The sequence below is a fragment of the Notamacropus eugenii genome, chromosome 3 (genome assembly GCF_028372415.1).
Source record: "Notamacropus eugenii isolate mMacEug1 chromosome 3, mMacEug1.pri_v2, whole genome shotgun sequence".
In the NCBI taxonomy this organism is placed as follows: Eukaryota; Metazoa; Chordata; class Mammalia; order Diprotodontia; family Macropodidae; genus Notamacropus; species Notamacropus eugenii.
The window spans coordinates 13843713-13870115 of NC_092874.1; the positions used below are offsets into that span (position 1 = coordinate 13843713).

Below are 26403 nucleotides of genomic sequence, written 5' to 3' on the forward strand. Positions count from 1 at the left end.
CTCCTTACAGCCTACAGAACTCATTATACAGACAAGTAGGCTCTGCGCACACAGCGGGGTCCACAGACCCCAGGGGGTCTCTGCTGTGCTCAAGGGACCTCCGCTGTCCCCAGGGGGCCTCTGCTGTCCTCAGGGGGCTTTCGCTGTCCGCAGGGGCCTCCGCTGTCCTCAGGGGCCCTCCGCTGTCCTCAGGGGGCCTCTGCTGTCCTCAGGGGGCTTTCGCTGTCCGCAGGGGCCTCCTCTGTCCCCAGGGGGCCTCCGCTGTCCTCAGGGGCCCTCCGCTGTCCCCAGGGGGCCTCCGCTGTCCTCAGGGGGCCTCCGCTGTCCTCAGGGGGTCTCCGCTGTCCCCAGGGGGCCTCCGCTGTCCTCAGGGGGTCTCCGCTGTCCCCAGGGGGCCTCCGCTGTCCGCAGGGGCCTCCGCTGTCCCCAGGGGGCCTCCGCTGTCCTCAGGGGGCCTCCGCTGTCCCCAGGGGGCTTCCGCTGTCCCCAGGGGGCCTCCGCTGTCCTCAGGGGCCCTCCGCTGTCCCTAGGGGGCCTCCGCTGTCCCTAGGGGGCCTCCGCTGTCCTCAGGGGGCTTCCGCTGTCCGCAGGGGGACTCCGCTGTCCCCAGGGGGCCTCCGCTGTCCTCAGGGGCCCTCCGCTGTCCCTAGGGGGCCTCCGCTGTCCCCAGGGGGCTTCCGCTGTCCGCAGGGGCCTCCGCTGTCCCCAGGGGGCCTCCGCTGTCCCCAGGGGGCTTCCGCTGTCCCCAGGGGGCCTCCGCTGTCCCCAGGGGCCCTCCGCTGTCCCTAGGGGGCCTCTGCTGTCCTCAGGGGGCTTCCGCTGTCCGCAGGGGGCCTCCGCTGTCCCCAGGGGGCCTCCGCTGTCCTCAGGGGCCCTCCGCTGTCCCCAGGGGGCCTCTGCTGTCCTCAGGGCACGGGGTGATGCTCCTTTGGGTGGGTGTGAGAGCTGACCACCAAGGCCCCCCGTTCCGTGCTCGGGGGCGCAGTGGAGGCGCTCGGGACGCCCGGCCAGATGCTAGGCAGGAGAAGCCGGCGGTCCTCATGCCGGGTCCAGACAGGACCAAGGCCGGCAGGCGGCTGGAGGCTAAGGCTGGGGCAGAACTGGGCCCGGAAAGTCACGAGTCCTGGATTCGAGTCATCCGGTCCCAAGGAGTCCCCGAGACCCGAGCGGGGCAGGAGCCTTCGGACCCTGCGCTTCGGCCTCGGGGCACTGCGTGCCTCAGTTTCCCCCTCGGGCCTCTCACACTTCGCCCATCCCAGGAGAGAACGCGCTCCCAGGGCCCTGGATTCCAGGCCTGCCGAGCCTCAGTTTCCCCATCCGCAGGGCGTGAATGTGAAACAGACCAGAGGATCGCTTTTCTGCCCCACCCCCACCCCCGGCCTCAGTTTCCCCAGGTGTCCCGGGGGCGGGCCCGTTGCAGGGCTGCGGCCTCCCGCTGCGGGGCGGGCCCAGGCGGCACCAGGCCTCTCCGGGATAGGCCCAAGCCCCGGGCCCGGCCGCTCCCCTCGGCCCATTCGCCTCCCACAGCGGCCGGCCCCGCCCTGCCGCGCGCCCGCTCGGGCCTGCCCCGCCCCCCGCTCGCGCTCCCGGGCGCGAGGCGGCAGCGGCGTGCGTGCGTGCGTGCGTGCGTGCCCGCCTGGCCAGGCCGGCTGGGCCACCGCCCCCTCCCGAGCGCGCGCGCCCTTGTGCGCGTTCCCTCCCGAGCGCGCGCGGCCTTCCCCGCTGCCGTCACGAGCCGTTACTGCACAACCACCGCCCCGCCTCGCGCCGGCCCCCTCCGCTCCCGCCCTCCCTTCCCCGCCAATCAGCGCGCGTCACTCGGGTCCCGGCCAATAGCGAGCCCGCTAGGAGAAAGAGGCGGCTGAGGCGGGAGGTGCCTGCGGGAGCCACGCTCGTTCGGCGCCGGCGGGGGCGGGGCCCTCAGCTGCCGGAGCGGGGCGGGGCCCTTCGCTTTCTCCCCGGCTCGGTGAGGTGTGTGACTGTCTTTTCTCCCGCGGCGAACCCTACTGGGACGTTAGGCCGCGGCGCCGGGCGCTCTCGCAGGACAGCGCGCAGGCCTGGGTCCGGAGCTAGGCCAAGGGCAGAGAAAGAAGGCCAAGCGCGAGAGCGAAAACGAGGCGCGGGGGGGAGGGGAAAGCGAGCGCGCCGCGGCGGCCAATCGGCTCGCCGAGGGGCGGGACCTGGGCGGTGACCTCGCGGGAGCGGGGAGGGGCGGGGGAGGGGCGGGAGGGATCTGCGCGCGGCCCCGCCCCGCGCCGGCCCCGCCCCCGCTCGGCCCCGCCGGCTCCTCGCGCCCCCGCCGCCGCCGCCGCCGCCGCCGCTGTCAATCAGGCGCGAGTCCGCGGGGCCCGGGCGGAGAGGATCTGCTACGCCACAGCCCCGCGGCGGCCCTGCGCCCAGAGCCGGGCCGGGCGGGCCGAGCCGCCGCAGCCTCGGGAGCCGCCGCCTCCTCCCTGTCCCTCTCCTCCCTCTCCTCCTCCTCGGCCGCCGCCGCCTCCGCCTCCTCCTCCTCCTCCTCCTCCTCCTCCCCCCGCGGGCGGGCGCCCGGCCCGGCCCGCCCGGCCCTCTGGTCCCCGCCCCGCCCCGGCCCCGGCCCCCGCCCGCCCGCCCGCCCTCGGGCCGCGCCGTGAATGCGGGATGAGCGGTACGTTCGGCGGGCCTGGCCGGGCCGGGCGGGCCGGGCGGGCCGGGATGCTCCAGGGGGAGGAGGCGGAGGAGGGGCCGGGGGCGGCGGCGGGCCGCGCGGGGCGGGCCGCCCGGGTTTTGTCTCCGCCGCGGAGCCCGGCTGCCGCCGCCTTCTGGGTGTTGCTCTGGAGCCGAGGGGTCGGGTTTCCAACCACGTTCCGAGCGCTCGGCCCTCCTCCCCGCCGGCCGGGCCCGCCTGCCCGCCGCTGCGCCGCCGCCGCCCCGGGAGGGAGGGGGCGAGGGGCCGGGGGCGCCCCCACCCTCGGGATGGGCCCCCGGAGCCGCGGGGGCCCGCGAAGGAGGCACTTCACCCGGGGGATGAGCCCCCGGATCCGCGGGGGGCCGAGGGAGGGACCCCACCCCGGGATGAGCCCCAGCGTGGGAGGGAGTCCCGGGGCGAGCCCCCCACTAACCAGGAGGGCGGGGGGCTCTTGCAGATCAGAAGAAGGAGGAGGAGGACGAGGTCCCCCCCGCAGCAGCCGTGGCTGGGGCAGCCGCCGGGGCTGCCATGGCCCCCGAAGGAGGGAAGGCTTCGGAACCGGAAAACAACAATAAAAAAGCCAAAACCGCCGGTTCTCAGGTAAAGGTTCCCTGCCGCCCTCCCAGCTCCTTGGGGAAGGGGCAGCTTCTCCCCCGGGGGTGGGGACCACTGGTAAATGTAGGGTTTACCTGCTAAAGGCCTTGCGGGCTGCAGGCTCTGGGGGTGCTTATAAGTTGCGTCTGGAATAAAGAAATGGCACCCAGAAGCCCTGACAGGAGATCCCCCCACCCCCAGGGGTTTTTCCGTCTTGTTTGTTTCTGCTTTTTTTAAGTAGTCTGTCTTGGTCTCCAAAAACTTTCCAGCGATTGACCCTGTATGTGAAGCTTGGGTCCCAGAAGGTCCCATTTCCCCATTCGGGCTTCTCAGGTCTCTAACTGGCTTTTTTTTGTTCAAAGCACTCTTTGATTTCTGCCACTTCCTGGGTAAGTTTGGATATTTAGAACTGTCAAAGAAAAAAACCTGCCCCCTCCTGCCTTCCACTAAACCCGCCCCTTTTCTTCCCATCCCCTCTGCGGGCAGGACTCTCAGCCTTCTCCTCTGGCTCTCCTGGCAGCTACTTGCAGCAAAATAGGGACTCCTGGTGAAAACCAAGCCTCCGGGCAGCAGCAGATCATCATCGACCCGAGCCAGGGGCTGGTGCAGCTTCAGAACCAGCCCCAGCAGCTGGAGCTGGTGACCACACAGCTCGCGGGAAATGCTTGGCAGCTTGTTACCGCTACACCTCCCTCTTCGAAGGAAAATAGCGTGTCCCAGGCAGCCTCGAGCGCGGCCAGCTCGGCCAGCAGCGCCAATGAGGGCAGCTCCCCGACCAAGGCCAAGCCCGGCCAGCCTGCCACCTCGGGGCAGTTTCAAGTCATCCAGGTACAGAACCCGGGCGGCAATGTTCAGTACCAGGTGATACCCCAGCTGCAGACCGTGGAGGGCCAGCAGATCCAAATCAACCCGGGCAGTGCTGCCTCTCTGCAGGATTTGCAGGGTCAAATCCAGCTCATCCCTGCGGGTAATAACCAAGCTATCCTCACAGCCGCTAACAGGACAGCTTCTGGGAATATTCTTGCCCAGAACCTGGCAAATCAGACAGTACCGGTCCAAATTCGGCCTGGGGTCTCCATACCGTTGCAGTTACAGACAATTCCAGGCACTCAGGCTCAAGTTGTGACAACGTTACCTATCAACATTGGAGGAGTGACTCTAGCTTTGCCTGTGATCAACAATGTGGCTGCTGGAGGAGGCTCCGGACAGATTGGCCAGTCGGCTGCTGATGGGGGGGCATCCAATGGAAATCAGTTAGTGTCCACCCCTACCTCCACCCCCCCCACCACTACTGCCTCTGCCAGCAGCACGATGCCTGAGTCCCCCTCCTCCTCCTCCACCACCTGCACATCCACTGCTTCTACAACTCTGACGAGCAGTGACCCGTTAGTGACTCAGGTGGACTCAGGCCAGTATGTGAGCACCGCAGCCACTGCTGGCGGCTCAGAAAGGGCCCTTGAAGAATCCCAGACCCCTGCCCCGGAAGCTGAAGCCCAGAACTCTGGTCAACTCCAGCCCAATGGCCTTCAGAATGCACCGCAACAGGAGCAGGCCAACTCCCTCCAGCAAGTGCAGATTGTAGGCCAACCCATCTTGCAGCAGATCCAGATCCAGCAGCCTCAGCAGCAGATTATTCAGGCCATCCCACCCCAGTCATTTCAGCTCCAGTCAGGACAGACTCTTCAGACCATCCAGCAGCAGCCTTTGCAGAATGTCCAGCTTCAGGCTGTAAGTCCAACTCAGGTGCTTATCAGAGCACCGACCTTAACCCCATCAGGGCAGATCAGTTGGCAAACTGTGCAGGTTCAGAATATTCAGAGCCTTCCCAATTTGCAAGTTCAGAATGCTGGGTTACCCCAACAACTCACCATCACTCCAGTGTCTTCGAGTGGTGGCACAGCTCTTGCCCAGATTGCCCCAGTGGCTGTGGCTGGGGCCCCAATAACATTGAACACTGCCCAGCTGGCATCGGTGCCTAACCTTCAGACGGTGAGCGTGGCCAACCTGGGGGCTGCAGGTGTCCAAGTGCAGGGAGTTCCAGTGACAATCACTAGTGTGGCCGGTAAGTCACAGACCACATCTCCTTCAGTCACGTTAGACCATTGTCATAATTGCAAAGTTATTGATAATTTTGCTAATAACCCTTCAGTTTGACCCCTACCTCGAGGGGAAGACAGGAGAAAGAAGATGTTAAGTACAAAGACACTGGGAAGCTCCACTAACTCCTTCTGCTTTGTCTGTAGCCACCATTGGGCCCACTTCACCTTGGTGGGATTCTCCATGTTCAGGATTTGCGTCTGCCCCGGGACCGGAAAGAGATTGTCCTTAGCACCTCCCGGGCAGAAGGTTGAGTGGTTGGGTCCAGTTGTAAAGTTTCCATTCTGAGCACTAGCCTCCTCCTCCAAACCTCATGTTCCTTTTTGGGCCATCCCAGGCAGAGTGGAGCCTCCACTCCCAGAGTGCACATGGAGAGCGAATGAGGCTCAAAGCCCTGTGATTTCTTGTGTGTTTGGGGTTTGGGAGGCTGCTCTGACAGCAGGTCACAGAACATTTTTAAAAGTGGACGTGATGGCTCATGTTTCCTTGTTTTGTTTCTGCTTCAGTGTTTCCTTGCCCTGGGTTGTTCTTTGAAACCAGCGACAAATGGCAGCAGGTGGGAGAAGCTACCACATTTAGCTGCAGATTTTTTTTTGATTAACTTACACATGGTGATTGTTCTGCCAGAATGGAGATTGGGAAAGAATTTTGAAATGTCATCATTGCAGTGGGAGGGCAGGGCTTCCCCAAACAGGCTTAATTTACGAAATTCTGTCTTCATTGTGTACCTTGGTGTGTTGATGTCTGAAGGGCAGGTCTCCGGTTTCCTTTTCAGTATTTTATTGTGGTGGAAGGGCAGTTAGGAATAGCAGCATGTAGAAGATTTCTCCAGTTTGTAATTGCTGGAAAGAGGTTGCTATGAATTTGGGGATATTTTGTCCACATACTGAGTTTTGTAACTTTTCAGAGCTTCAAATCCATTCAGACTTGCTGCTCTGCACTAGTAGAGGCCCTCTGGGCAAACCTGTTTTCCTTAATAGATTGGATTTTTCGTTACCTTCATCCTGTTTGTAAATGTGCTTGAAAAGTTCTGTTCAGTATTTTAAACTTGACCTACAGTCGCCTCATTGGTACACATTAATAATGTAATCTAAAAAATTGATTTTCTTAGGGAATATAAATTTGAACCCAACTAGTGAATTCTGGATTAATGGAGTTCTTGGTGCCTTTGTGATTTATTCAGCCATTTTAGTTAAGGAGTCCCATTTTGATAAATTCTACATCATCTTGCTTAGTAGTCTTTCTCTTGAACAAAAGTGAACCCAAATTATGTGGATGCAATTCTCTTATGGTTGACAACTCAAAGGGACCTTTTATATTTGAAATTCTGATTTTGTTACCCACTTCCTAGACACAGTCTGAAAGAGTAGAATATAGTGATGTTTGAATGAGTTTGAGAATCTTTGAATCAACTTTTGCAACTCAGAATGTCTGGCCGGATTTGAAATTTTTACTTAATAATCTGCTTTCTTTCTTCAGTAAAATGGGATAATGTACACAAAACAGTCCAAAACTTTTGGTAACCAAGAAATTTGAGTTGTGGCTGTTGAATGGGTTCACTATGATATGAGTCCTTTTTAGAGAGTTGGAGGGGAGTGTTTCCTGCTCCCCAGCAGAAGTTAATCTTTGAGGATCCACTTATAATCACCTGTACTTATCTTTAGTAATTGCTGAATTGTTGGATGCATATAAGAAGTGAGGTTATGTAGGATTTAGATTAGAAAACCAGTCAGCTGTTATTAGATAGATACTTATTCACTGAAGAAACATTTGGCTGTCTGTTGCCTAAGGAGGCACTTTGGGGAAACAAAAATGAATGAGAGATGCCCTCAGAAGCTTAGTGAAGTTTGCACATCTTGCAATTTAAGGCTTCTTTCCCTGTGTTCTGCTCATTCATATTCCAGATTGCCAGCAAGGAGGCTGGGCATGGAGTATGGTATTGTGGTTACTGATTGGAGCCTAAAAGCTGTCGTACTTAATATCATCTACTCTTTTAATCCATTCTGTTTCTCTTATTGTCATAGGGTTTGACTTTTAGAAAAGATATACTCTTTTATATAGAAGTGTCTGAAGGATTTATTTCTGAGTCCATACTCCAGGATTTTTTTGTTTTGTTTTGTTTTTAGAGTTCTAAATACAACATATGTAGCTGAATTTTTGCATTTTGCTAAAGTTTTAACTCAAATTTTATTACATGACAACATTGTTACTCTGGCTCTGCCAGCAGTCCCAGTGTCTTAGTTCAGAATGTCCCATTCTAATTCTCACCTCATATCCTCGGACACTTGTCAGACCTTCCTGATCCACCTTTGCAGTATTTTTCTTCTCTCCACTCCCACATCTGCCACCTTGGCTCACGTTCTCATCATCTGTCCTCTGGGATACTGCCCTGGCCTCCTAATTGATCTTCCTGCCCCAAGCATCTCCCAACTCCTGTCTGTCCTACATGCTGCTGCCAGTCATTTTCCTTAAGCTCAGATAGGACTCAGAGGGGACTCTCCTACTCAAGCCACTCCAGTGATTTCCATTGCCTCAAGAATAAAATGTAAACTTCTCTGTTTAACTTCTAAGGCCCTATATAACTGGGCTTAGCCTCATTCTTCTTAATGTCTTTGGACACTACTTCCCAGGGTGAATGTTCCACTTTTTTCTCTGGTGCTTACCTAAAAGACCACTTCTGTGGTCCCTAGGCACCTGCACTCTCCAGGGTTCTTGGTGGTTCCCCATGCCTGAAATACTCTACTTTCTTACTTCTACCCCACAGAGTTCCCCTCTCCTTTAAGAAAGACAGCTTAAACACCATCTTCTATATGACATCTTTGCTGATCCTCCCAACTGCTAATGCCCTCCCTCCTAAACAACTTGTATTTAACTACTTTGTTTATGTGTATGTATGATATATTTGTATTTATTCACTTTATATGTGTACTATATATGTATGTGTATGTGTCTGTTAGTTATCTATCTACCTACCTATATATATGCATACTTCTCTCCCCCCTTTAGAATGTAAGCTTCTTGTGCTTAGGTATTATTTTGGTTTTTGAACTTGTATCCCCAGCACCTAGCCCAATGCTTGGCACCTGGTAGGTCCGTAATAAATTTACATGTTGATTGATGGGTCCCACAAGTAAGTGCAGTTCCTGTTGGGCCAGTTCAGTTTCCTTGGGAGGGAGTAAGAGCCCATTTGAGGGGATTGGAACTGACTTGGAATATAGCCTTGCAAACTTTGACTTCATTTTTGAATTGGATCTAATGTTAGCAACCTGAGGTAGGGCTGTACTTCAGGTCCTTCTGAGCAGGGGACAGAATAGTCTGCTCAAACGCTTAGCCCCTCTGTGTGTTCAGCAGTCCAGACTAGAGGGAGCAGTGATGCTCATTAAAAGGGCCAGCCTTGCCATTATTTCCCATCAGAGTTGTGCTGATCTGCTTTTTGGTGGCCTTTGTGTGGTCCTGAGGTGATGCTCATCACCTTCATTTTGACACAAAGTTACAGGGAAAGCGTTGCAGGATGCCAGTAGGAAGGAAGACCCCTAGGGCTCCTGCCCTCCATGCAAATAGTGGAAATGACAGCTGTCTTTTATATTGAATTTTGTACTTACAAAATAGTTCCATTTTCTTGTTCGATGTTATGAATGAGAATTTCAGTATAAAGGAGAAGCCAAAATTCAGTGATACATTTTTGTGGACCATAAGTTTTATTTTCTTTCTAAATATTTATGGTATTTGTAATCAATTGTTGAGCAAGATTATTATTGAAACTTTTTAAATGAATAAAGTATTATTTATTAAGCATTTTCTTTGTCCATAGCTGCATTAAGTGCTGAGGATACAAATAGATACTAAGCTATGTCTAATGTATAAATGGTTTGCCCAGTTAATCAAATGCATTTATGTAGCGCCTGCTCTATGGCAGATCCTGTGCTAGACATTTCATATACAGGGACAAACATGAAACAGTCATTGATCTCAGAGTTCACATTCTTTCTTCAAAAGTACACCTGTGCTTTTGAGGTACCAAAACTTGTCAATATTTTGTTTCAGTGACATTCTCCATATATCCTGTTGTATACCTTCGCACTCCAGATATCCCTTCTTTACAAAGAGTAAGAGAAAAAGAAAGTTGTTCACCATAACTCCCCAACGTCTCCGAATATGACCACGTGGGATGTTTCACCCCTTGGATCATCCCGCCTCCTCGGACCCTTCTCTCACCTCTCTGGGGCCGGGCTTGGGCGGTGGGATTGTACTCTTCACTTTACATTGTTACAGGGATGCTTAGAACAGAGAAGATGCTGAAGTGTTTGTTGGTTGATTTTGTATCAGTTCACATGCAATCTTCCTATGCTTCTCTGTATTCTGAGTAAAACATTTCTTAGGGTGCAGTAATGTTGCATTACCTTCATGTACCATGCTTAGTTTAGCCATTCTCCAGTTGATGGGGGCTCATCTGCTTTATTAGTTCTTTGTTACTGCAAAGAGCATTATTATAAAGATTTTGTCATATGTGGGACATTTTTATCTTTTAGCAGCTCCTCAAGGTATATGTCTAGCAGTGAGATCTCTGAGTCAAAGAATATGGAGATGTTAGTCCCTTTCTCAGCATAATTCCAGAGTAGGAAGTCACATTCCATTGAAGGGGAAAGCACGTACACATAAGTATTAGGGGGAGGTGCCACCAGATTCAGGGGAAGGAAGGAAAAACCTTATACAGGAGGCAACTTTGCAGAAAACTATGGGGGGAGGCATCCCTACAGCTTTCAACAAATCAAGGAGATGGCAGATGTGTACTGGGAAAGGTCATGTTTGAGTCACAAGAAAGCAGCCAGTTTGGCCTGAGCATAAAGTATGCGAAGGGAGAGCCATGTGTAAAAAAGCCTGAGAAGGTAGTTGGAGCTAAATTGTGAAGGGCTTTATATGCCTAAAAGAGGAGTTTGTTTTGCATTCGATCCTAAGGCTCCAGGGAACCACTAAGGTTGTGACCATGAATGAGAGAGCTATGGTCGGATCTCTGCTTTGGGAAAGGGAGAGACTAGAGACCTGAGAAGCCAGTTAGGAGGATTTGTCAAACATCTAGTCAAGAGGTGATAAGAGGTTGAATGAGATTTTTTGTAGTGGGAGGGCAAAGAAAGGGCAAGAGGGGGTGTGGTTTTGTGGCTGTAGAAAGAACAACACTTGGTGCCGTGTGGTAGGAGGGAAAATGAAGAGTCCAGGATGCCCCTGAGATTGAGAATATGAAGTAACTTGGTGAAATAGAGTTTTTAGGTTATTAGGAAGAGCTGCTAAGTGCAACCCTGTGATGGGGCTCCAAGATACCTGCAAGGAAACTCTCTGTCTCACTCATGTCATTGTCCTGAGTGCAGACCGATGATGCTGTTGCTTGTGGATGGGGACAGAGATGCAGGAGGGGCTCAGGCACTTGAGCAACATTCCAAGAGAACCAGGGCTCAAGACCTACCTCCTATTTACTGTGCTCTACCAGTCGCTTCATCTCTTTGGGCTGAACTTTCTCATTCGAAAATGTTCTGGTTTCAGACTTGATGACCTTGAAGACCCCAGAACCTCAGAATCCTGTGATCAATTTTTGACCTTTCTTGCTATGGATGCTTTGAGGGTTCTTTGTGTCTAAACTGATAATTCTACAACGTTGGTTGGGCTTAAGAGTAGAATGAAGATGACCTTAATTTGATTTGGAGTAGGAAGAGTCCATCTGATCGGCCTTTGATAAAAACCACATTTTTAATAAAATTGTGAACCAGATTAAAATCAGTACAAGTTCTGCTCTTTGTGACAGAGAGGTTATGTGACCAAGTTCGATGCTGAGAAGGCAGTGAGAATGGCTGTGGGTAACGAGGCTCATTACCTTGAAAGATGTCACCCTCATGGTCTGTTGCAGCATGTGAAACAAAGCAATACAAGGTAGTCCTCGGTCCTGGGCTTACCCTTAACACCCTTCTGTGGTGATGGCAGGCAAACCATTGAGCCAGACTGCTACATAAGTCAGGATAACTTAACACTGTTTCCTTCCCCAGCCCAAGGGTAATACAATTGAATTTGAATCTCAGAGAAGGTATCTTGGGGCAGAGAGCCTGGACCTAGTTAGGAAGACCTGATTTCAGACACTTAGTAGCTCCGTGACCCTGGGAAAGTCACTTTACCTCCGTCTGCATCAGTTTCCTCCTCTGTAATTGGGGATAAAAATAGAGCCTCCCTCACAGTATTGTTTTGAGGATTGAATAAGATAATAAATAAGTAAATGATAGATAAAGAAGTAACGCACTTAGCTCGATGCCTGACACGTAGGAAGCACCATGTAAAACCTAGCAGTTGCTACCGGGTTCTTTCTCATCCTATTGCAGCCGTATTCGGCTCCCTGCTGACCTTCTGACTCCCCATTCCAACACACACCATCACTGGGATTCTGAGATAAAGCAAGAAAAAAACAAAAATCCAGGAAACATTTATTATGTACCTGCTACGTACAAGACAAGCTCTGGGTGTTCAAACCTTAAAAGTTCCCATAAAATAAATAGTGGAGGAATTTGAGCAGCCTCAGTTTTCCTTTGACCTGTCTTAGAGATGGGAAGGGATATAGCCCAGAGCTGGGGGCTCTTGGCTGAAAGGGAGGATCAGCTGCCTGTTTCCACAACACGCTCTGTGGCCAGAGGGCTTTTATGGAGCAGGTCTAAGGAGAAGGTGAACTTCTGTCAGTGCAGGTACTTAGAAACTTCAGATTTTATAGCTTTAGTTTGTTTATTGACTACAGCTGTTTATCTTCAAGTCAGGAGCAATGTGTCAGTTTGTTTTTAAGCCGTGCTTGTGTTATGGCAGCTTCATGTTGTTGGTAACAGGTTGAAGCACCTGCATTTTATTTCCCAGATTTTTCTAGCTCGCATTTTCCTCCAAGTGACCATATTTGGACTAGAACAATCTTAGACCATATAATCACATCCAAGCCTGTGACTGTATGGATAAGGGGGCTCAGACCCAAAGGGCTTAGGACCTGTTAATTCAGTCACAGAAAACCACCATGAGAATCTAGGATGCCTGACTCCCAAGGAAGATTAATTTGGTTTTCACACAGGAAAAGTTCAAGTTCGTAAATTAAACAGTGATGATTCTTCCAGAACTTTCCTCTGCTTTCCTTTTTCTCTCTAGAGAATTTGAGACTTGAAACTAGGGACATGTAAGCATCAGAGCCCAGGTACAGAAGAGGCAACTAGCTCTTCCTTACAGGTGAAAATGAGTACCTGAGGGATCCATTCAAATTAACACTCAACCTGAAAACCTTGCCTTAACTACTACATCTAGCAGTGGCTTTACCGCCGCCAACCCCTTTGGACAAGTTTTTACCCCGAGCTATTAATGTGCTGGGTTCCTTCACTTTACATGCTTATCTGTTCTTATTTTGGATTTTATTTAAATGGGACACTCCATATGAACATTCATGTGGCTACATGCATATATTTGTGTCATTTCATTTCATAGTACTTTCTTTTTTCACCCATAATCATAAAGGACTTCTCTAAGACAGTATTAATCGTTTGTTTTAGAGGAAAATGTATGTTTTTGCAGCTACAGGAGGGGAGTTTTGGGTAACAAAGTTACCCCAAAGTGGGGGGGATCTTACAACAAGCACTCCAAGGCATCTGAGGAGAGTTAGCGAGTTGTCCAGATGTACCTAATAGCTTAACAAAGCTAGCTGGGAAACCAGTTTTAACTTTCTAACTTTACTGAGGAATAATGACAAATAATAAAATAGTGGCATAATTTCTGCATTTGTAAGAGGAACCTTTTGCTTTAAATCTTCCATGGTGCCTCTGTTCAATATAATTGGAGTAGGCAGATCTATTTAATCTTATTAATCTGGCCAAACTGGCCAGAGCTGAGCCTTGCAGATGCATGTGGCCTACTTGCTGTTTCCTTTGTGTGACGTGCAGTCTCCTGCCATAGCTCCTGAAGGTCTCCAGGTTCAGACCAACTCTCCTCATGGCTACCTGGTGGAATCCCAGGCTCCCACACACAGCTCCCACACTGCCTCCTCTCCTGTTCTTCCCCATTTGTTAGGGCTGTCTCCTTGAAATGGCTTCTGTATTACTTTGCATTCTCTGGTCACATGTCAGTCCTATCTCAGTAGAAAATAAACTTCTCAAGGGCTTGCCTTTTTTTCTTTAATCTTTGTAACCCATTGCTTGACATAGTACCTTGCACATAGTAGGCACTTAATGAATGGCTGAATTGAATGAATAATAACAATTATATTTGTGTAGCATTTTAAGGGTCACAACCAGCTTTATATACATTATCTCATTTGAATTACCAGTGGTGGAATACTAGATATTCATCTTCATTTCTCAAGGCTCTAAAAGGTAACAGAGTCATTTGTTCCCATTTTGAACTAGTTATCTAAGCCAAAAGAATCTGAACCTGTGTAAGAATTCCCAGAGAAGAGATTCCCTTCACAAAAAAAGATCCCAGGTTTCTCTGCAACAGCATCACGCTGTCTTAGAAAGTTAATGAGAGGTTAATTTAGTTGTCTAGGATCACTCCTCCAGTAGGTGTCAGTCAGGACTTGAACCCAAGTCTTTCTGATTCCCAATTTTCTTTTCACTATACTCCATTACCTTTTCTCTTGCCTTATTCACTTGGATGTTTTGTTCCTGACTCTCCATGCAGTGTTATTCCTAGAAAGAATGCTCACTACACTAGGATAATCATTCTGTTACTCCCTGATTGATTTCCTTGCTCCCCACAAAAGCTGCGCAGACCTGAACAGGAACTGTTCCTGCTCCCCTTTTCTTCACTGCAGAACCCCTTGGCATCACCCTCTGCTCTTTCCTCCTTTTCTTTTTGTCTCTGATAATGATTTGACCACCCGTCTGGCCCATCCATTCCCATCTTCTCCAGCTACTTGCTTCCTTAGTTCTCTCTCTCTCTCTCTCTCTCTCTTTCTCTTTCTCTCTCTCTCCCTCCCTCCCTCCATCTCTCCTTACTCCTTTCCTACTTCCTTCAGACATGCCCTACACTCCCATCTTTCATAAACGTTGCCTAGACTCCAACATCCCCTCATGCTACCCAGCCTCTACATTGCCTTCCTTTCTCAGTTACCTTTCTACAAAAAGCTATTTGTTGACTCTACTTCTCTGCTTTCCCTCCTCAACTCTCCTCCATTTGTCTTCCAGCGTCATCACTTAAATGAAATTGCTGTATCCAAATGTAGCAGTCATCTCATTTTTTCAAAAATATTTTTCATTGATTATTGTTTAATATCATATACACTTCTCACTGAATCTCCTCCCACCTTTGCCTACAGATCCATCCCATGTCACAAGGAATATTTTAAGAGACAATAATCTATTGGCATGCAAGAATAAAATATGAAAATGTGCAATGTTTGGGGCCATGCTTAATGTTTCCAATTTTGTAACATTTTCTTATGATTATTTTGTGGTTCTTTCCATTTTCATTGCTGTAGTCATTGTATTTACTGTTGTATTGGTGCTGTTGACTTCATTCTGTATCAGGTGATGTAGATCTGTACAGGTTTCCCTGTAGTCATCATGCACATCATTTCTTATAGCGCAGTCCCATTCAGTTCCATTCACCAGAAAGTATTTAGCCTTTCCCCAATCGATGGGCATCTACTTTGTTTCCATGTCTGCTTCCACAGAAAACAGTGCTGTAAGTATTCTGGTCTGTGTAAAAACTGTCTTTTTATCAATAATCTCCTTTATGTACATACCTAGTAGTGGAGTGTCTGGGCCAAAGAGCATGGACATTTTAGTCACTTTATTTGCATACCTCCAAGTTACTTTTCTTAGTGGTTGTACTGATTCACAGCTCCACCAGCAACGTGTTAGTGTCCCTGGGACACGGTAGTGGTCTCCACGCTCTCTCAGCATCACTTCTTCCTAGTAGGTCACTCTGGATGACCTCATCCTCTCTGCCAGCTTGTCCGCTTTGCCCCATATGCAAACTTCGTTCTTTTCTCTCCTTCCTCTTGGGTCTGTTCTAGGCTTTGTTCCATAATTGCCTTCTCTTCCTTTCCTTCCCACCCGTCAACCTCTCTCGCCTTTACCTGTCCCTTTCATTTCATTAAAGTATTTTCCTTTATTTATCATTTAAACAACTCCTGAAGTCTCCAGAAGAGAAGAAAAGTTTGAGTCAGGCAATGACAAAGAGGGGAAGATACACACAGGTTTCCACTTTGTTGAGCGTTGTCCTCATCGAGGAGCCTTTTAGGAGTTTCCAATCTCCACTGGTTTCTTTCCCCTCTGCCTAAAAGCACACCAAGGGCTTCCCTCCTTTGGAGGAAAGCAATCTTCAAGCCATTCTCTTTCAAATCTCCTAAAAGAGTAGACCCTTGGTTCCCAAAGGGGTCTTGTAGTGTATTTTAAATTTGAGGGGAAACACCTCTCTGTGATTCTAGACGCATGCCAGGCCCCTATTGTACAAGAAGTCAGGATGGTTCTTGGGTTCAGCATGAGATCAGTGATGTTCTTGAATGTTTGAGATCGGTTTTGATTGCATTGGAATTTCCACTATGAACTTTCTTGTTTGTGACATCATATTTTTGCAAAGCTGAGTTTTCAATAGTTACTGTGATAAAAGCAAGTCTTGCATGAAAATCACTGTGGAACAGGAAATGAGGGTGACAGTGGCCAATCTGCTACCCAAGTTTGAGAAGTGCATATCCCATATCCCATAGTAAAGAGTTATAATTTAAGAATGAAATAAAAGTATTTTTTTTTTCAGTGTATGTGCATGTGTTTTTTTCAAGTGGTTATTAAGTTGTTAGAACATAAATGTATATGTAAGTTGTTTGACACTAACAGCAACTGTTTGGTATTTCTTTTGGGTGCCAACTATGGAGATACACAGGGCCTTAGGAATGGAGGAAGTTTGAGAATTTCTGGAGTAGACTATTCTTGCTCATTTAATTTTTTTTGAGACTGAGTCTCTCTGTCTTAGCCACACTAAAAATGCAATGGCCCCTCATAAACATAAGCCTACCCCAAGTCTTCCCCCAAGCTGTAGCTTGCTCCATTTCTGACCTGAGCCAGTCAGGTGGGGAAAGGAAGGAAGGGAAGAAACATTTATTCAGCATCTACTAGATTCTGGGCACTCTGCTAAATGCTGCTAAGTCTGCAAGCATGGTTCTGTAATGATCCCCATTTTACAGTTGAAGAAACTGAAGCAGACAGAGGTGAAGTAACATGCCCAGGGTCACCCATCTAGTGTCTGAGGCTGGATTCGCACTTAACTCTTCCTGAATCCAGGCCCAGTGTTCCTGTGTATTCTTGGTACCCTACACCCCCTCATAGGTGCCAGGCAGCTCATTGCAGATACCTAGAACCCCTGAATTCAAATGAAGTACCACCCTCCAGCTCCCAGGAGCACTGCAGTGCCTCACCTTGTCTCATCACTTTTCCTTCCTTATAAGCTTCTGTCCTGTCTTGTCCACTGAAACAACCCTTGAAAGGGTCCTGGGCACTTTCACCCTTGACTGAGAAGCTTCCAGAACATTTCTGGAAATCCTCCTCTCCTTGGGCTTCCAGAACCTTGCCTTATTCTCATGCACTTTCTTCCCTGATTGTAGATTCGAATTCAAGTATTTACTTTTTCTGATCTTCCCATTTATACATCTTGTTCTTTCCCCAGGCTTTAATTATGACTTGCATTTAGATGACTCTCCACTGTATCTGTCCTCAGACTCTTTTCAGAGCTCCATCTAGTGCCACATGGCCACCTGACTGGATTTTTCTGTTTTGATGTTCCATTGGCATTTCCAACCCAACATGTTTCAATTTGAGTTAATCAACTTCCCTCCACAAGCCTGCTTTAAGAGCCATTATGGGGGTGGGATTGAAGGGGGAGCTCACCCTCTCTTGCTTAATGAGCTTTCTTCTTTCTTTATTAAGCAAATTTACTGGACAAGTATTCGACAGCTCTCTCTCTGAGCTTTGATTTCCTGGCCTGTAAAATGGGAATGAAGACTACTGCACCACTTTCCTTACAAGGCTGTTGTGATGGAAAGACTTTATAAACCTTAAAGCACAATACAGATGTTATCTAGTAGGAGAAGAGGTAGAGTAGCAGAGCAGGTGGAGAACCAGCTTGGAGTCAGGAAGACCTGGGTTCAAATCCTGCCTCTGGTAGATGGTAGTTGTGTGACATTGAACAGTTCACTTAAGGCCCCATAAAACTATTAGACTCTAAGTTGCAGAGGTGTGGGACCCCCTGCATATGTAATCCTAATAATAGTAATAGAATCAGATAAATACATAGAGAAAAGGATGAGAAATAGAGGGAAATAAAGGTTTTTTTGTTTGTTTTTTTAAGGAAAAAAATGAACTTTACCATACTAACTTGACATTTGTGATTTTATTCAACCTTTTAATGCTAGTTGTTTATACTTTTTTTCATAGTCTTCCTGTTTGACAGCAGTAGGATGTAGCCACTATTAAAAAAGCTAATACAATCTTAGGCAGCATTAATAATGGGGTCCAGATATGGGAAGTAATATTCCTGTTATATTCTTTGATATCCAGATTATATCCAGAATATGATGTTCCATTCTTGTCTCCCCATTTTAAGCAGGACATTTTGTGTGACCTTGAACAAATCACTTCTCTCAGCTTTGATTTCCTCATCTCTAAAATAGGGGAGCTGAACTAGCTTGTCTGTTGGGAACTAGAAGCTTGGGAACCACATGCAGCTCTTTTCAGTTCTTTATGTACAAACCTATGTGTCTTTTTAGGCAAAAATAAGGAATGAATTCAGTACCTGAGGGTTGATTCATCTCATTAACATCCAAATGGGTTACATACTACAAACAGTAGCTGACCTTGGAGGTGAGTAGAACTCATACTCTCTGTTCCACTGCCTGAAGCAGTGGCTGCCTGACTTGGTCTCCCTCCTTGCTTGTTGTACGCATAAATGTTTATAGATTGATTGGTTCTGATGAGCTTTCCCTTCTCCTTTTGTCCCCATTTGTCTTCTATGTCATTCCTCGAAAGTCACCTTCTGTCCTTCAAGGTGAGCATTAACTAATCTGATAAGATTATTGTACTAATGACCAAATTGGAGAAGGCTGTAGAAGTGTTATTGGTCTGTGGCTCAAATTTCTAGGTAATACGTGTATATAACAAGGGCCTTTTAGAGACGATGCCTAAAGGTAGAAATGCAGTTGGTTCTAGAGTACGGAAGTAAGATTCAGTGGAGGGAACCAGCCAAGAGTTCAAGGGTCAGCATTAGGAGATTCAGAAGCCAGCCAGTCCTAGCAGCATCTGAACAGGGATTCCTTGTGCAGTGGCAGCCAGTGGCTGTCCAGCCTTAGCTGGAAGAACTCCAGGGAGGCAGCCCATGCACATTCCCAACCTGAGAAGCTTTAATCCTGGTCAGGTCAACGGACTTTTATTAAACATTTATGTGCCAGACACTATGGAGCTGACGTTCAAAAGGAAGACAACCTTGGAAGCAGGAGGTACACTCCAGATAAATGTAAAGTAGAGGGCAGGTCCTCTAGTGCCTGGGGGCAGGGGAGCAGCCCCTGGAACCCTGTGAGCAGGGAAGGACACCGTCATATCAATGCTGTAGAAATGCGCTGTGGCAGAAGTGTGGAGGATGGACTAGAGTGGGGGGAGACTTGAGGCAACAAGACAAACTAGGAATCTTGAAGTAATCCAGACAAGAAATGATGGGGCATCGACTAGGGTGGTGCCGTGTGAGAAGGGAATGTGACAAGGTTTGGCAGTGGATCGTAGCTATGAGATGAGGTCAGTCAGAGGATGCATTTATTAAACTCCTACTGTGTGCCAGGTACTATGTTAAGTGCTGGGGATAAAGGAAAGTCAAAAAAGGCTGAGGTTGTGAACTTAAGGGAATTTTCATTTGCCAGTTTTGCTAACTTTATGTGACTTTGAGGATTATGCCTCTTAGCTTGGTAAATATGTATTTGTTTTTTATTGCGTAGCCAGTATAATTAAGATAAATTTCAGTAAATGTGTAAAGTTAGTCAACTTATCCCATTGCTTTTTGGTAGTACTCATTGATCATGTATATAGATGAGCTGTTTTTATGTTTTACATGCCTTTTTATTTGCAGAATTAACCCTTTTTAAAGTAGTGGGGGTAATTTTATGACTCAGTAGATAGAGTACTGGACCTAGAGTCATGAAGATCTGATTTGGCCTCTGACACTAACTAGCTGTGTGACCCTGGGCAAGTCACTTCACCTCTGCCTTAGTTTCTTCATTTATAAAATGGAGATAATAACAGTCCCTCCCCCCCAGGGCTGTTAGATGAATCAAGTAAGATAACCTATGGGAAGCACTTTGCAGACTTTAAGTTACACAAATCCAGCTGCTGGGTTTAATTTGTGAAAGTGTTCATTCCACCTTTGTAACTATCACCAAAACCATTCTAAATAAAAATGTCATAAAGCCCTAAACTGAAATGATTTATAATTTATCTTAAAATATGCATAGAATGAACTTGAGCAGAGTCATAGCAGCCCCTTTCGTGGGTCCAGGTCAGTTCCTGATTTTGATTTGGTGGATTCTCTTTTCGACTTTATTGCTGTTACACAGTAATGACACTGTTCACAGAGCTAATGTGTGGCTTCTGATTGTGCCTTCATGCCCAGTCATCCCTTCACGTGAGCCCTTCAGGTGGAAGGTTGACAGAAGAATGAGGCCATTGGTGAATGCACCTTCTCACCTCCTCCTGCCCTTTAAGATCTCTTCTAGCTTTAAATCTATGATCCCATGTTAGCCCGGATATTCACAACAGTCATTTCATACATTGTTGTTCAATCGTTTCAGTTGTGTCCAACCCTTTATGACCTCATTTGGATTTTCTTAGCAGAGATACTAAGCTGGTTTGCCCTTTCCTTCTCCAGCTCATTTTTCAGATGAGGAAACAAACAGAGTGAAGTGACATGTCCAGGATCACACGGCTAGTAAATATCTGGGGCTAGATTTGAACTAAGGAAGATGAACCTTCCTTGGCCTGAGCCTGGGCTCAGGATGTACTCTGGGCATTATGGTGCCACCTACTTGCTGGATCATTTCTTATGGTGGGACAATATTCCATGATGCTGCTATATTTGAATACTTTGGAAACTGTGTAGCCTGGTGCAGTTGACTTCTATCCCCATCCCTACCTCCACCCCTATTTATGCTTTCTGATCTTGTACTATCCTTGTCCAAGTCCTGACTTTCATGGAGGATTTACCCAAAGCAATGGAAACTTTGTCTGTTAAATAGTTTATGGATATCAGTGGTACACTTTAATGCCGATCTGTTATCCCTTCCTCTTGCTATGCAGTTAGTACACCACCTTTTCCAATTAAACATTATTTTTAATTTCTTCATCTGTTAAATTGGGTTATAACATACACCTCACCTGTATGAAAAACAGCAAAAAAGACTTAATTTGACAAGAACATAGAGTGGAAAAAGGGTAATAATGTATAAGAAAGGTAAGTGGGGGCCAATGGACTTTAAATGCCAGACAGGAGTGTATTTTATTTATCCTAGAGACTATGGGGAGCTGTTTACTGTAACAGTTCATCTTCCCATTTTCTATTGAAATTTTGTAATCCTTTGTTTAAAAATAGCTATCCTTTAAGAAGTGGCATTGGACGTTACTGAGAAGCTGCATAGTGGGGTGGCTCCTGTGCTGGCTAATCCTAGATTCAGAAAGGAATGTATTCAAGGCCTGCTCTCACAAAGCAATTATGTATGAGCCACTTAGATGAGTGACTGATCTCCATCAAAGGAGGGACCTTACACACCAAGACTCCCTTCTATGACTGAAGTAGTAGATTTGGAAGCCCAAATCCTTGAGGGAAAGTTGTTAAGCATAAGGCCATTTCAGAAGTTACTTGATGGCACATTCATAATGATATTTTTAGGAAAGATCATAGACTTTCAGAGCTGGAAAGGAATTTAGAGATTGTGTATTCTGGCCCCTTCATTTTGCAGGTGAAGAAAGTGGAGTGAAATGATTTTTCCTAGGTCCCAAAATGACTTGGTGGCAGAACTAGAAGGAGAAGGCAGGTGTTCTAGTTTCCAGCCCAGTTGTTTTAATCACATCTTGTACTTTGAGCAGGTACATAAGAAAGCAAGAAAGAAACAGATATTGTCACCTATATTTCAGTAACTGTTGTCTACAGCATAGGGTGAGTCAGGGACATGGGTGCCCCACAAGTACTGCTTCTAAAGTCTCCATTAGAAAATCACATTCCTCTTGCTTCAAAGGAAGTGTAGGAGCCACAAGCTCACCTTCCTGCTGCCCTTTCCCAAAGGAGGAGGAGGCCTGAACTTCATTGTCATTTTTCCCCTCCCATGTCGTAGTGGTCCAATTATTAAGCAGCAGGGCCATTTTGTTACACTTTGAGTAAAACCAAAGTGAAAAGATGTTAGATCATTTTTGGCTTTCATATTCTGTTTTGAATTCCTACATACATTTTCCTATGAAGAAACCGCTGACTCTTTTGTGCCTTCTTATCATGGTCAAAATGAGTCATTAACATAGATAACATAGCACCTTTATTCCTATGGTTTTATGGAGCGCACAACTTCAGAACTCCCCTCAGCTTAGAACAATCATCTGGTTCCTCTTCCAAAATCAGATTTTTTTTCTCTTCTTTGCTGCTATTTTGACACTGCTGACCATATTCATTCATTTTTACAGAGATCCAGAGAATAACTGGCCAGGTGCAGATAGACTTGAGAGATATAATGAAAATGACTTGGAAATTTTAATTTAAAAAGCTGGAATGTATTAACAGATATGTGTTACTCAAAAGCAAGGGTACGTACTTTGCCAATGTACTTTGTACTGGTTAGGTCCTCATTAGAGAATTATATCTAGATTAGAATTCTAGATTTTTAAGAGGTATATGAAGAAAATTCATCATAGGGTCATAGATTTAGAACTAGAAGGTACTATGTAGTTACTGAGTACAAACCTTTCATTTTCTAGATAAGGAAAACTGAGGTCCACAGAGATTATGTGACTTACCAAAAGTCATACAGATGATAAGTGACTGGTTCCTGTTCAGGTCCTCCAAATTCAAATTTGTTCATCTTTTCTCCAAGCTAGACTGCCTCACTTGAGAGAGGATCTAGACATTTTAGAAAGGAAGATTGAGTAACTAGAATAGTTTAATTTGGAGAATAAGAATATGGGAGGTGTCTGTGATTTTGCGTTAAAGTTTTAATGGATCTGTGACCTTCTCCATGTAGGTACCCTTCTCCTAGTGTGAAGAGTAATCAATCCGTGTATTCTCATCTGATGCAGTTCTCAGCCTTGCCCTTCCTTCCATAATGTACCATAAAGGATGTCCATTCTGCTTTGGAGTGCTTCCTTTGAACAATCCATCTGTCATAACTCATTATTTATACATCGCTGGCTCACTTCCTTTTCCAGGCATTTATACCATTAATGATACCTTTTATATCACTTATTCCATGCAGAGTAGATTGTAATATGCTACAATCTTAATGACACCGTGTATGTACACTTAGACATATGTATGTCTTTACATAACCCTTTCAGTTTTCTGAGGTCATTGTGTCCCATAATTCACAGCTCTTATAACATCTCCAGGAGAAGACTGGTGGATGTCCTGTACAAAGTCCAAATGGAAAAGAGGTTTCCCTATAGATGATAAGGTTCCCTAAAGGCTTCTATTAGGAATATCTTTGTTCAGATTATTGTAGTGCTTATTCCAGATGTGTTTGTCCAGATGGACAAATTCAACAGGCTGCCCATTCAAGTCTATGTTGTGAAGTATGCATTCTTCAGCTGTTAGATTTTTTTCTTTGTGGGTTACTGGGCTTCTCCCTTTTGAATCATGATCTTTGTTAAGGAGGCTTTGGGTTGTGGTAAGGATCGGTGCAATCAATAAAATGTCATCTTCAAATAGAAGGCTCTGAAAAGTCCCCCTCCCCCCATTTATAGGGTCACCTTTCTACTGTGTTTCTTTCTATGTTTTGTACAGAGTGTCTTCCATGATGACACTGATATATCACCTTGGGTGAGCCTGTTTTATGCCTGTTTGATATTGATAGAAGATCATTGGCAAAATTCTTTCTGGTTGTATTTATAAAGGCATTTATGTGATCTTAATTTGTAAGAGATTCCTTATTGAAGGGAGAGGCTTTAAACTTGTGTGTACACAGTAAGATCTTGTATTATCTGCAGCAGACTGTCACATATGACTGAAATCTGGCCTGTAATTGATCCAGGAAGTCCTGTCTTACTCCATTGTCACGTTTTCATGAAGCATAGCTTGGATTCAATCATAGACCATTTTCATAAAGATTTTTAAGGGCACAGACTTCCAGCACCCAACATGGTAGAGTAAATAGGAAGTCACCTGAACTCTCCCAAATTCACCTCCAAACAACTCTAAAGTAGTCCCTGAAAATGAATTGTGGAAGATGAGGTGAAACAATTTTCAATCCCAAAATAACTTGGAAAGTGGGCCCCAGTGCAGCAGAAGGCAAACAGCCAGCTCCTTATCTACCCCTCCCTTACCCATAGCTTTGGTACAGTAGCAGGTGAGCAGCCAAGGGCTTACAATTGCAGCACGAAAAATTTGGAACAGTGCCCCCTCCACCCCAGGAGCAGATCTCAACTGTAAAAATAATGAATTAGGCTGGGAAAAATGAGCAAAGAAGCAAACAAACAAACAACAAAAAAACTGACCATAGTAAGTTATTATGGTGACAGGGAAGATCAAAAGACAAACTCAGAAGAAGACAACAGTGTCAAAATGCCTACATGCAAAGCCTCAAAGAAAAATGTAAATTGCTCCAGATTCAAAAAGAGCTCCTGGAAGGGTGAAAAAAGAATTTTAAAAATAAAATAAGAGAGGTAAAAGAAAAATCGGGTAAAGAAATGAGAGTGATGTAAAAGAATCATGAAAAAAGATTCACAGCTTAATAAAGGAAGCATAAAAAATGGATAAAGCTATAAGGAAGTATAAAAAATGGGAAAAGCTATATAAAAATTTACTGAAGAAAATTCCTTAAAAAGTAGACTTGGCCAAATAGAAAAGGGAGTAAAAAAGCTAATTGAAGAAAATAACTCCTTAAAAATTAGAGAGACATCAAGAATCAATCAAACAAAAGCAAAAGAATGAAAAAATGGAAGAAAATTGTGAAATATCTTATTGGAAAAGCAACTCACTTGGAAAATAGATCCAGGAGACATAATTTAAGAATTATTGGACTGCTTAGAAATAATGATCAAAAAAGAACCCGGACATCACACTTTAAGAAATTATCAAAGGAAACTGCCCTGATATCCTAGAGCCAGAGGGTAAAATAGACATGGAAGGAATCCATTGATCACCTCTTGAAAGAGATCCCAAAATTATAATTTCCATGAACATTATACCCAAATATCAGAATTCCTAGGTCAAGGGGAAAATATTGCAAGCAGCCAGAAAGAAACAGTTCAGATATTGTGGAACCACAGTCAGGCAAAGGAACTAGGATTACAACCAAGAATCACTTATACAACGAGCATAATCCTTCAGGGGGAAAATAGTCATTCAATGAAATAGAAGACTTTCAAGCTTTCATGATGAAAAGACCAGAGGCTGAACAAAAAAAAAAAAAATTCCGAATACAAGACTCAAGAGAAGCATAAAAAGAAAAGAGGGATTGAATAAGGCTAAATTGCATCCCTACATGGGAAGAGGGAACTTGTAACTCTTAAGAACGGTATCACTATTAGTACAGTTAGAAAGATTATACATAGACAGACAGTATGGGTACAAGATGACTTTGATGGAATGATATAAAAAAATTACAGGATGAGAAAGAAAATTACACTGGGAGCAGAAGGAAGAGAGACAGAACAGGATAAATCCTCTCACGAAGTGTGAAAGATCTGTTAAAGTGGAGGGGAAGGTGACAGAGGGGGTAATGGGCATCACTTGAAACTTGCTCTCATTGGAATTGGCTCAAAGAGGGAATAACATACACAGTCAGTTGGGTATAGAAATCTATCTTGCCCTATAGGGAAGTAGGAGGTGAGGGGGTTAAGAAAAGGGGTGAGAGACTGACAGAAGGGAGGGTAGATTGAGGGAGGCGGTGGTCAGAAGCACAACACTGGTGAGAAGGAAAAGGGTGAGAGGAAAGAGAAAAAGATAAACAAAGGGGAAAATAGTATGGAAGGAAATATACATTTAGTGCTCATAACTGGGAATGGAAATAAAATGGAAGCAGATAGCAGAGTGGATTAAAAAGTAGAGTCCTACAATATGTTATTTACAAGAACATACTTGAAGCAGAGAGATATATGGAAAGTAAAGGTAAGGGTTGGAACAGAATCTATTATTTTTCAGCTGAAGAAAATTAAAAAGCAGGGTTAGCAATTATGATCTCCAACAAAGCAAAAACAAAAGATAGATCTAATTAATATAGATAAGGAAGGAAACAACATCCTGCTAAAAGGTACCATAGACAGTGAAAGCTAAAAGGTACCATGGACAGTGAAGTAATATCAATACTAAACATATAAGCACCAAAGAACTTACAGGAGGAAATAGGGATTTCAACTTTCCCCTCCCAGAACTAGATAAATCTAACCAAAAAATAAATAAGAAAGAAGTTAAGGAGGTGATTAGAGTTTTTAAAAAGTTAGATATGATCACTCTCTGGAGAAAATTGAATGGGAATAGGAAAGAATTTACCGTTTTCTGAGTGGTACATGGCACCTACATAGAAATTGACCATCTATTAATAGGACGTAAAAACTTCTTAGTCAAATGTAGAAAGATAGGAACATTAAATATATCCTTTTCAGATCACAGTGCAATAAAAAATTACATGTGGTTAAGAGCAGTGGAATGATAGATCAAAATTTAATTGGCAACTAGTCCCAAAGAATGGGTCAAAGAATAAATCATAGAACCAATCAATAATTTCATTAAAGTGAATGACAACAATGAGACAACATGCCAGAATTTATGGGATGCAGCCAAAGCAGTACTTAGGGTAAAATTTATATCTCTAAACTCTT

At 46.0% G+C, this 26403-nt stretch overlaps 1 protein-coding gene across 3 annotated transcripts in view; it reads left to right on the forward strand.

Moving 5' to 3' along the window:
* The first annotated feature begins 1869 nt into the window (after positions 1-1869).
* SP4 (Sp4 transcription factor) overlaps positions 1870-26403 on the forward strand; it is a 49777-nt gene continuing 25243 nt past the window's right edge. The window contains exons 1-3 of one of the 3 annotated variants that reach the window (XM_072650893.1): positions 1870-1971; positions 3123-3265; positions 3746-5321. In XM_072650893.1, coding sequence (XP_072506994.1) covers positions 3194-3265; positions 3746-5321 — 1648 coding nt within the window. In that variant the 5' untranslated portion in view covers positions 1870-1971; positions 3123-3193. Of the gene's footprint in view, positions 1972-2602; positions 2645-3122; positions 3266-3745; positions 5322-26403 lie in introns of those variants that run through there. The other 2 variants (XM_072650892.1, XM_072650894.1) reach the window with 2 other exon arrangements.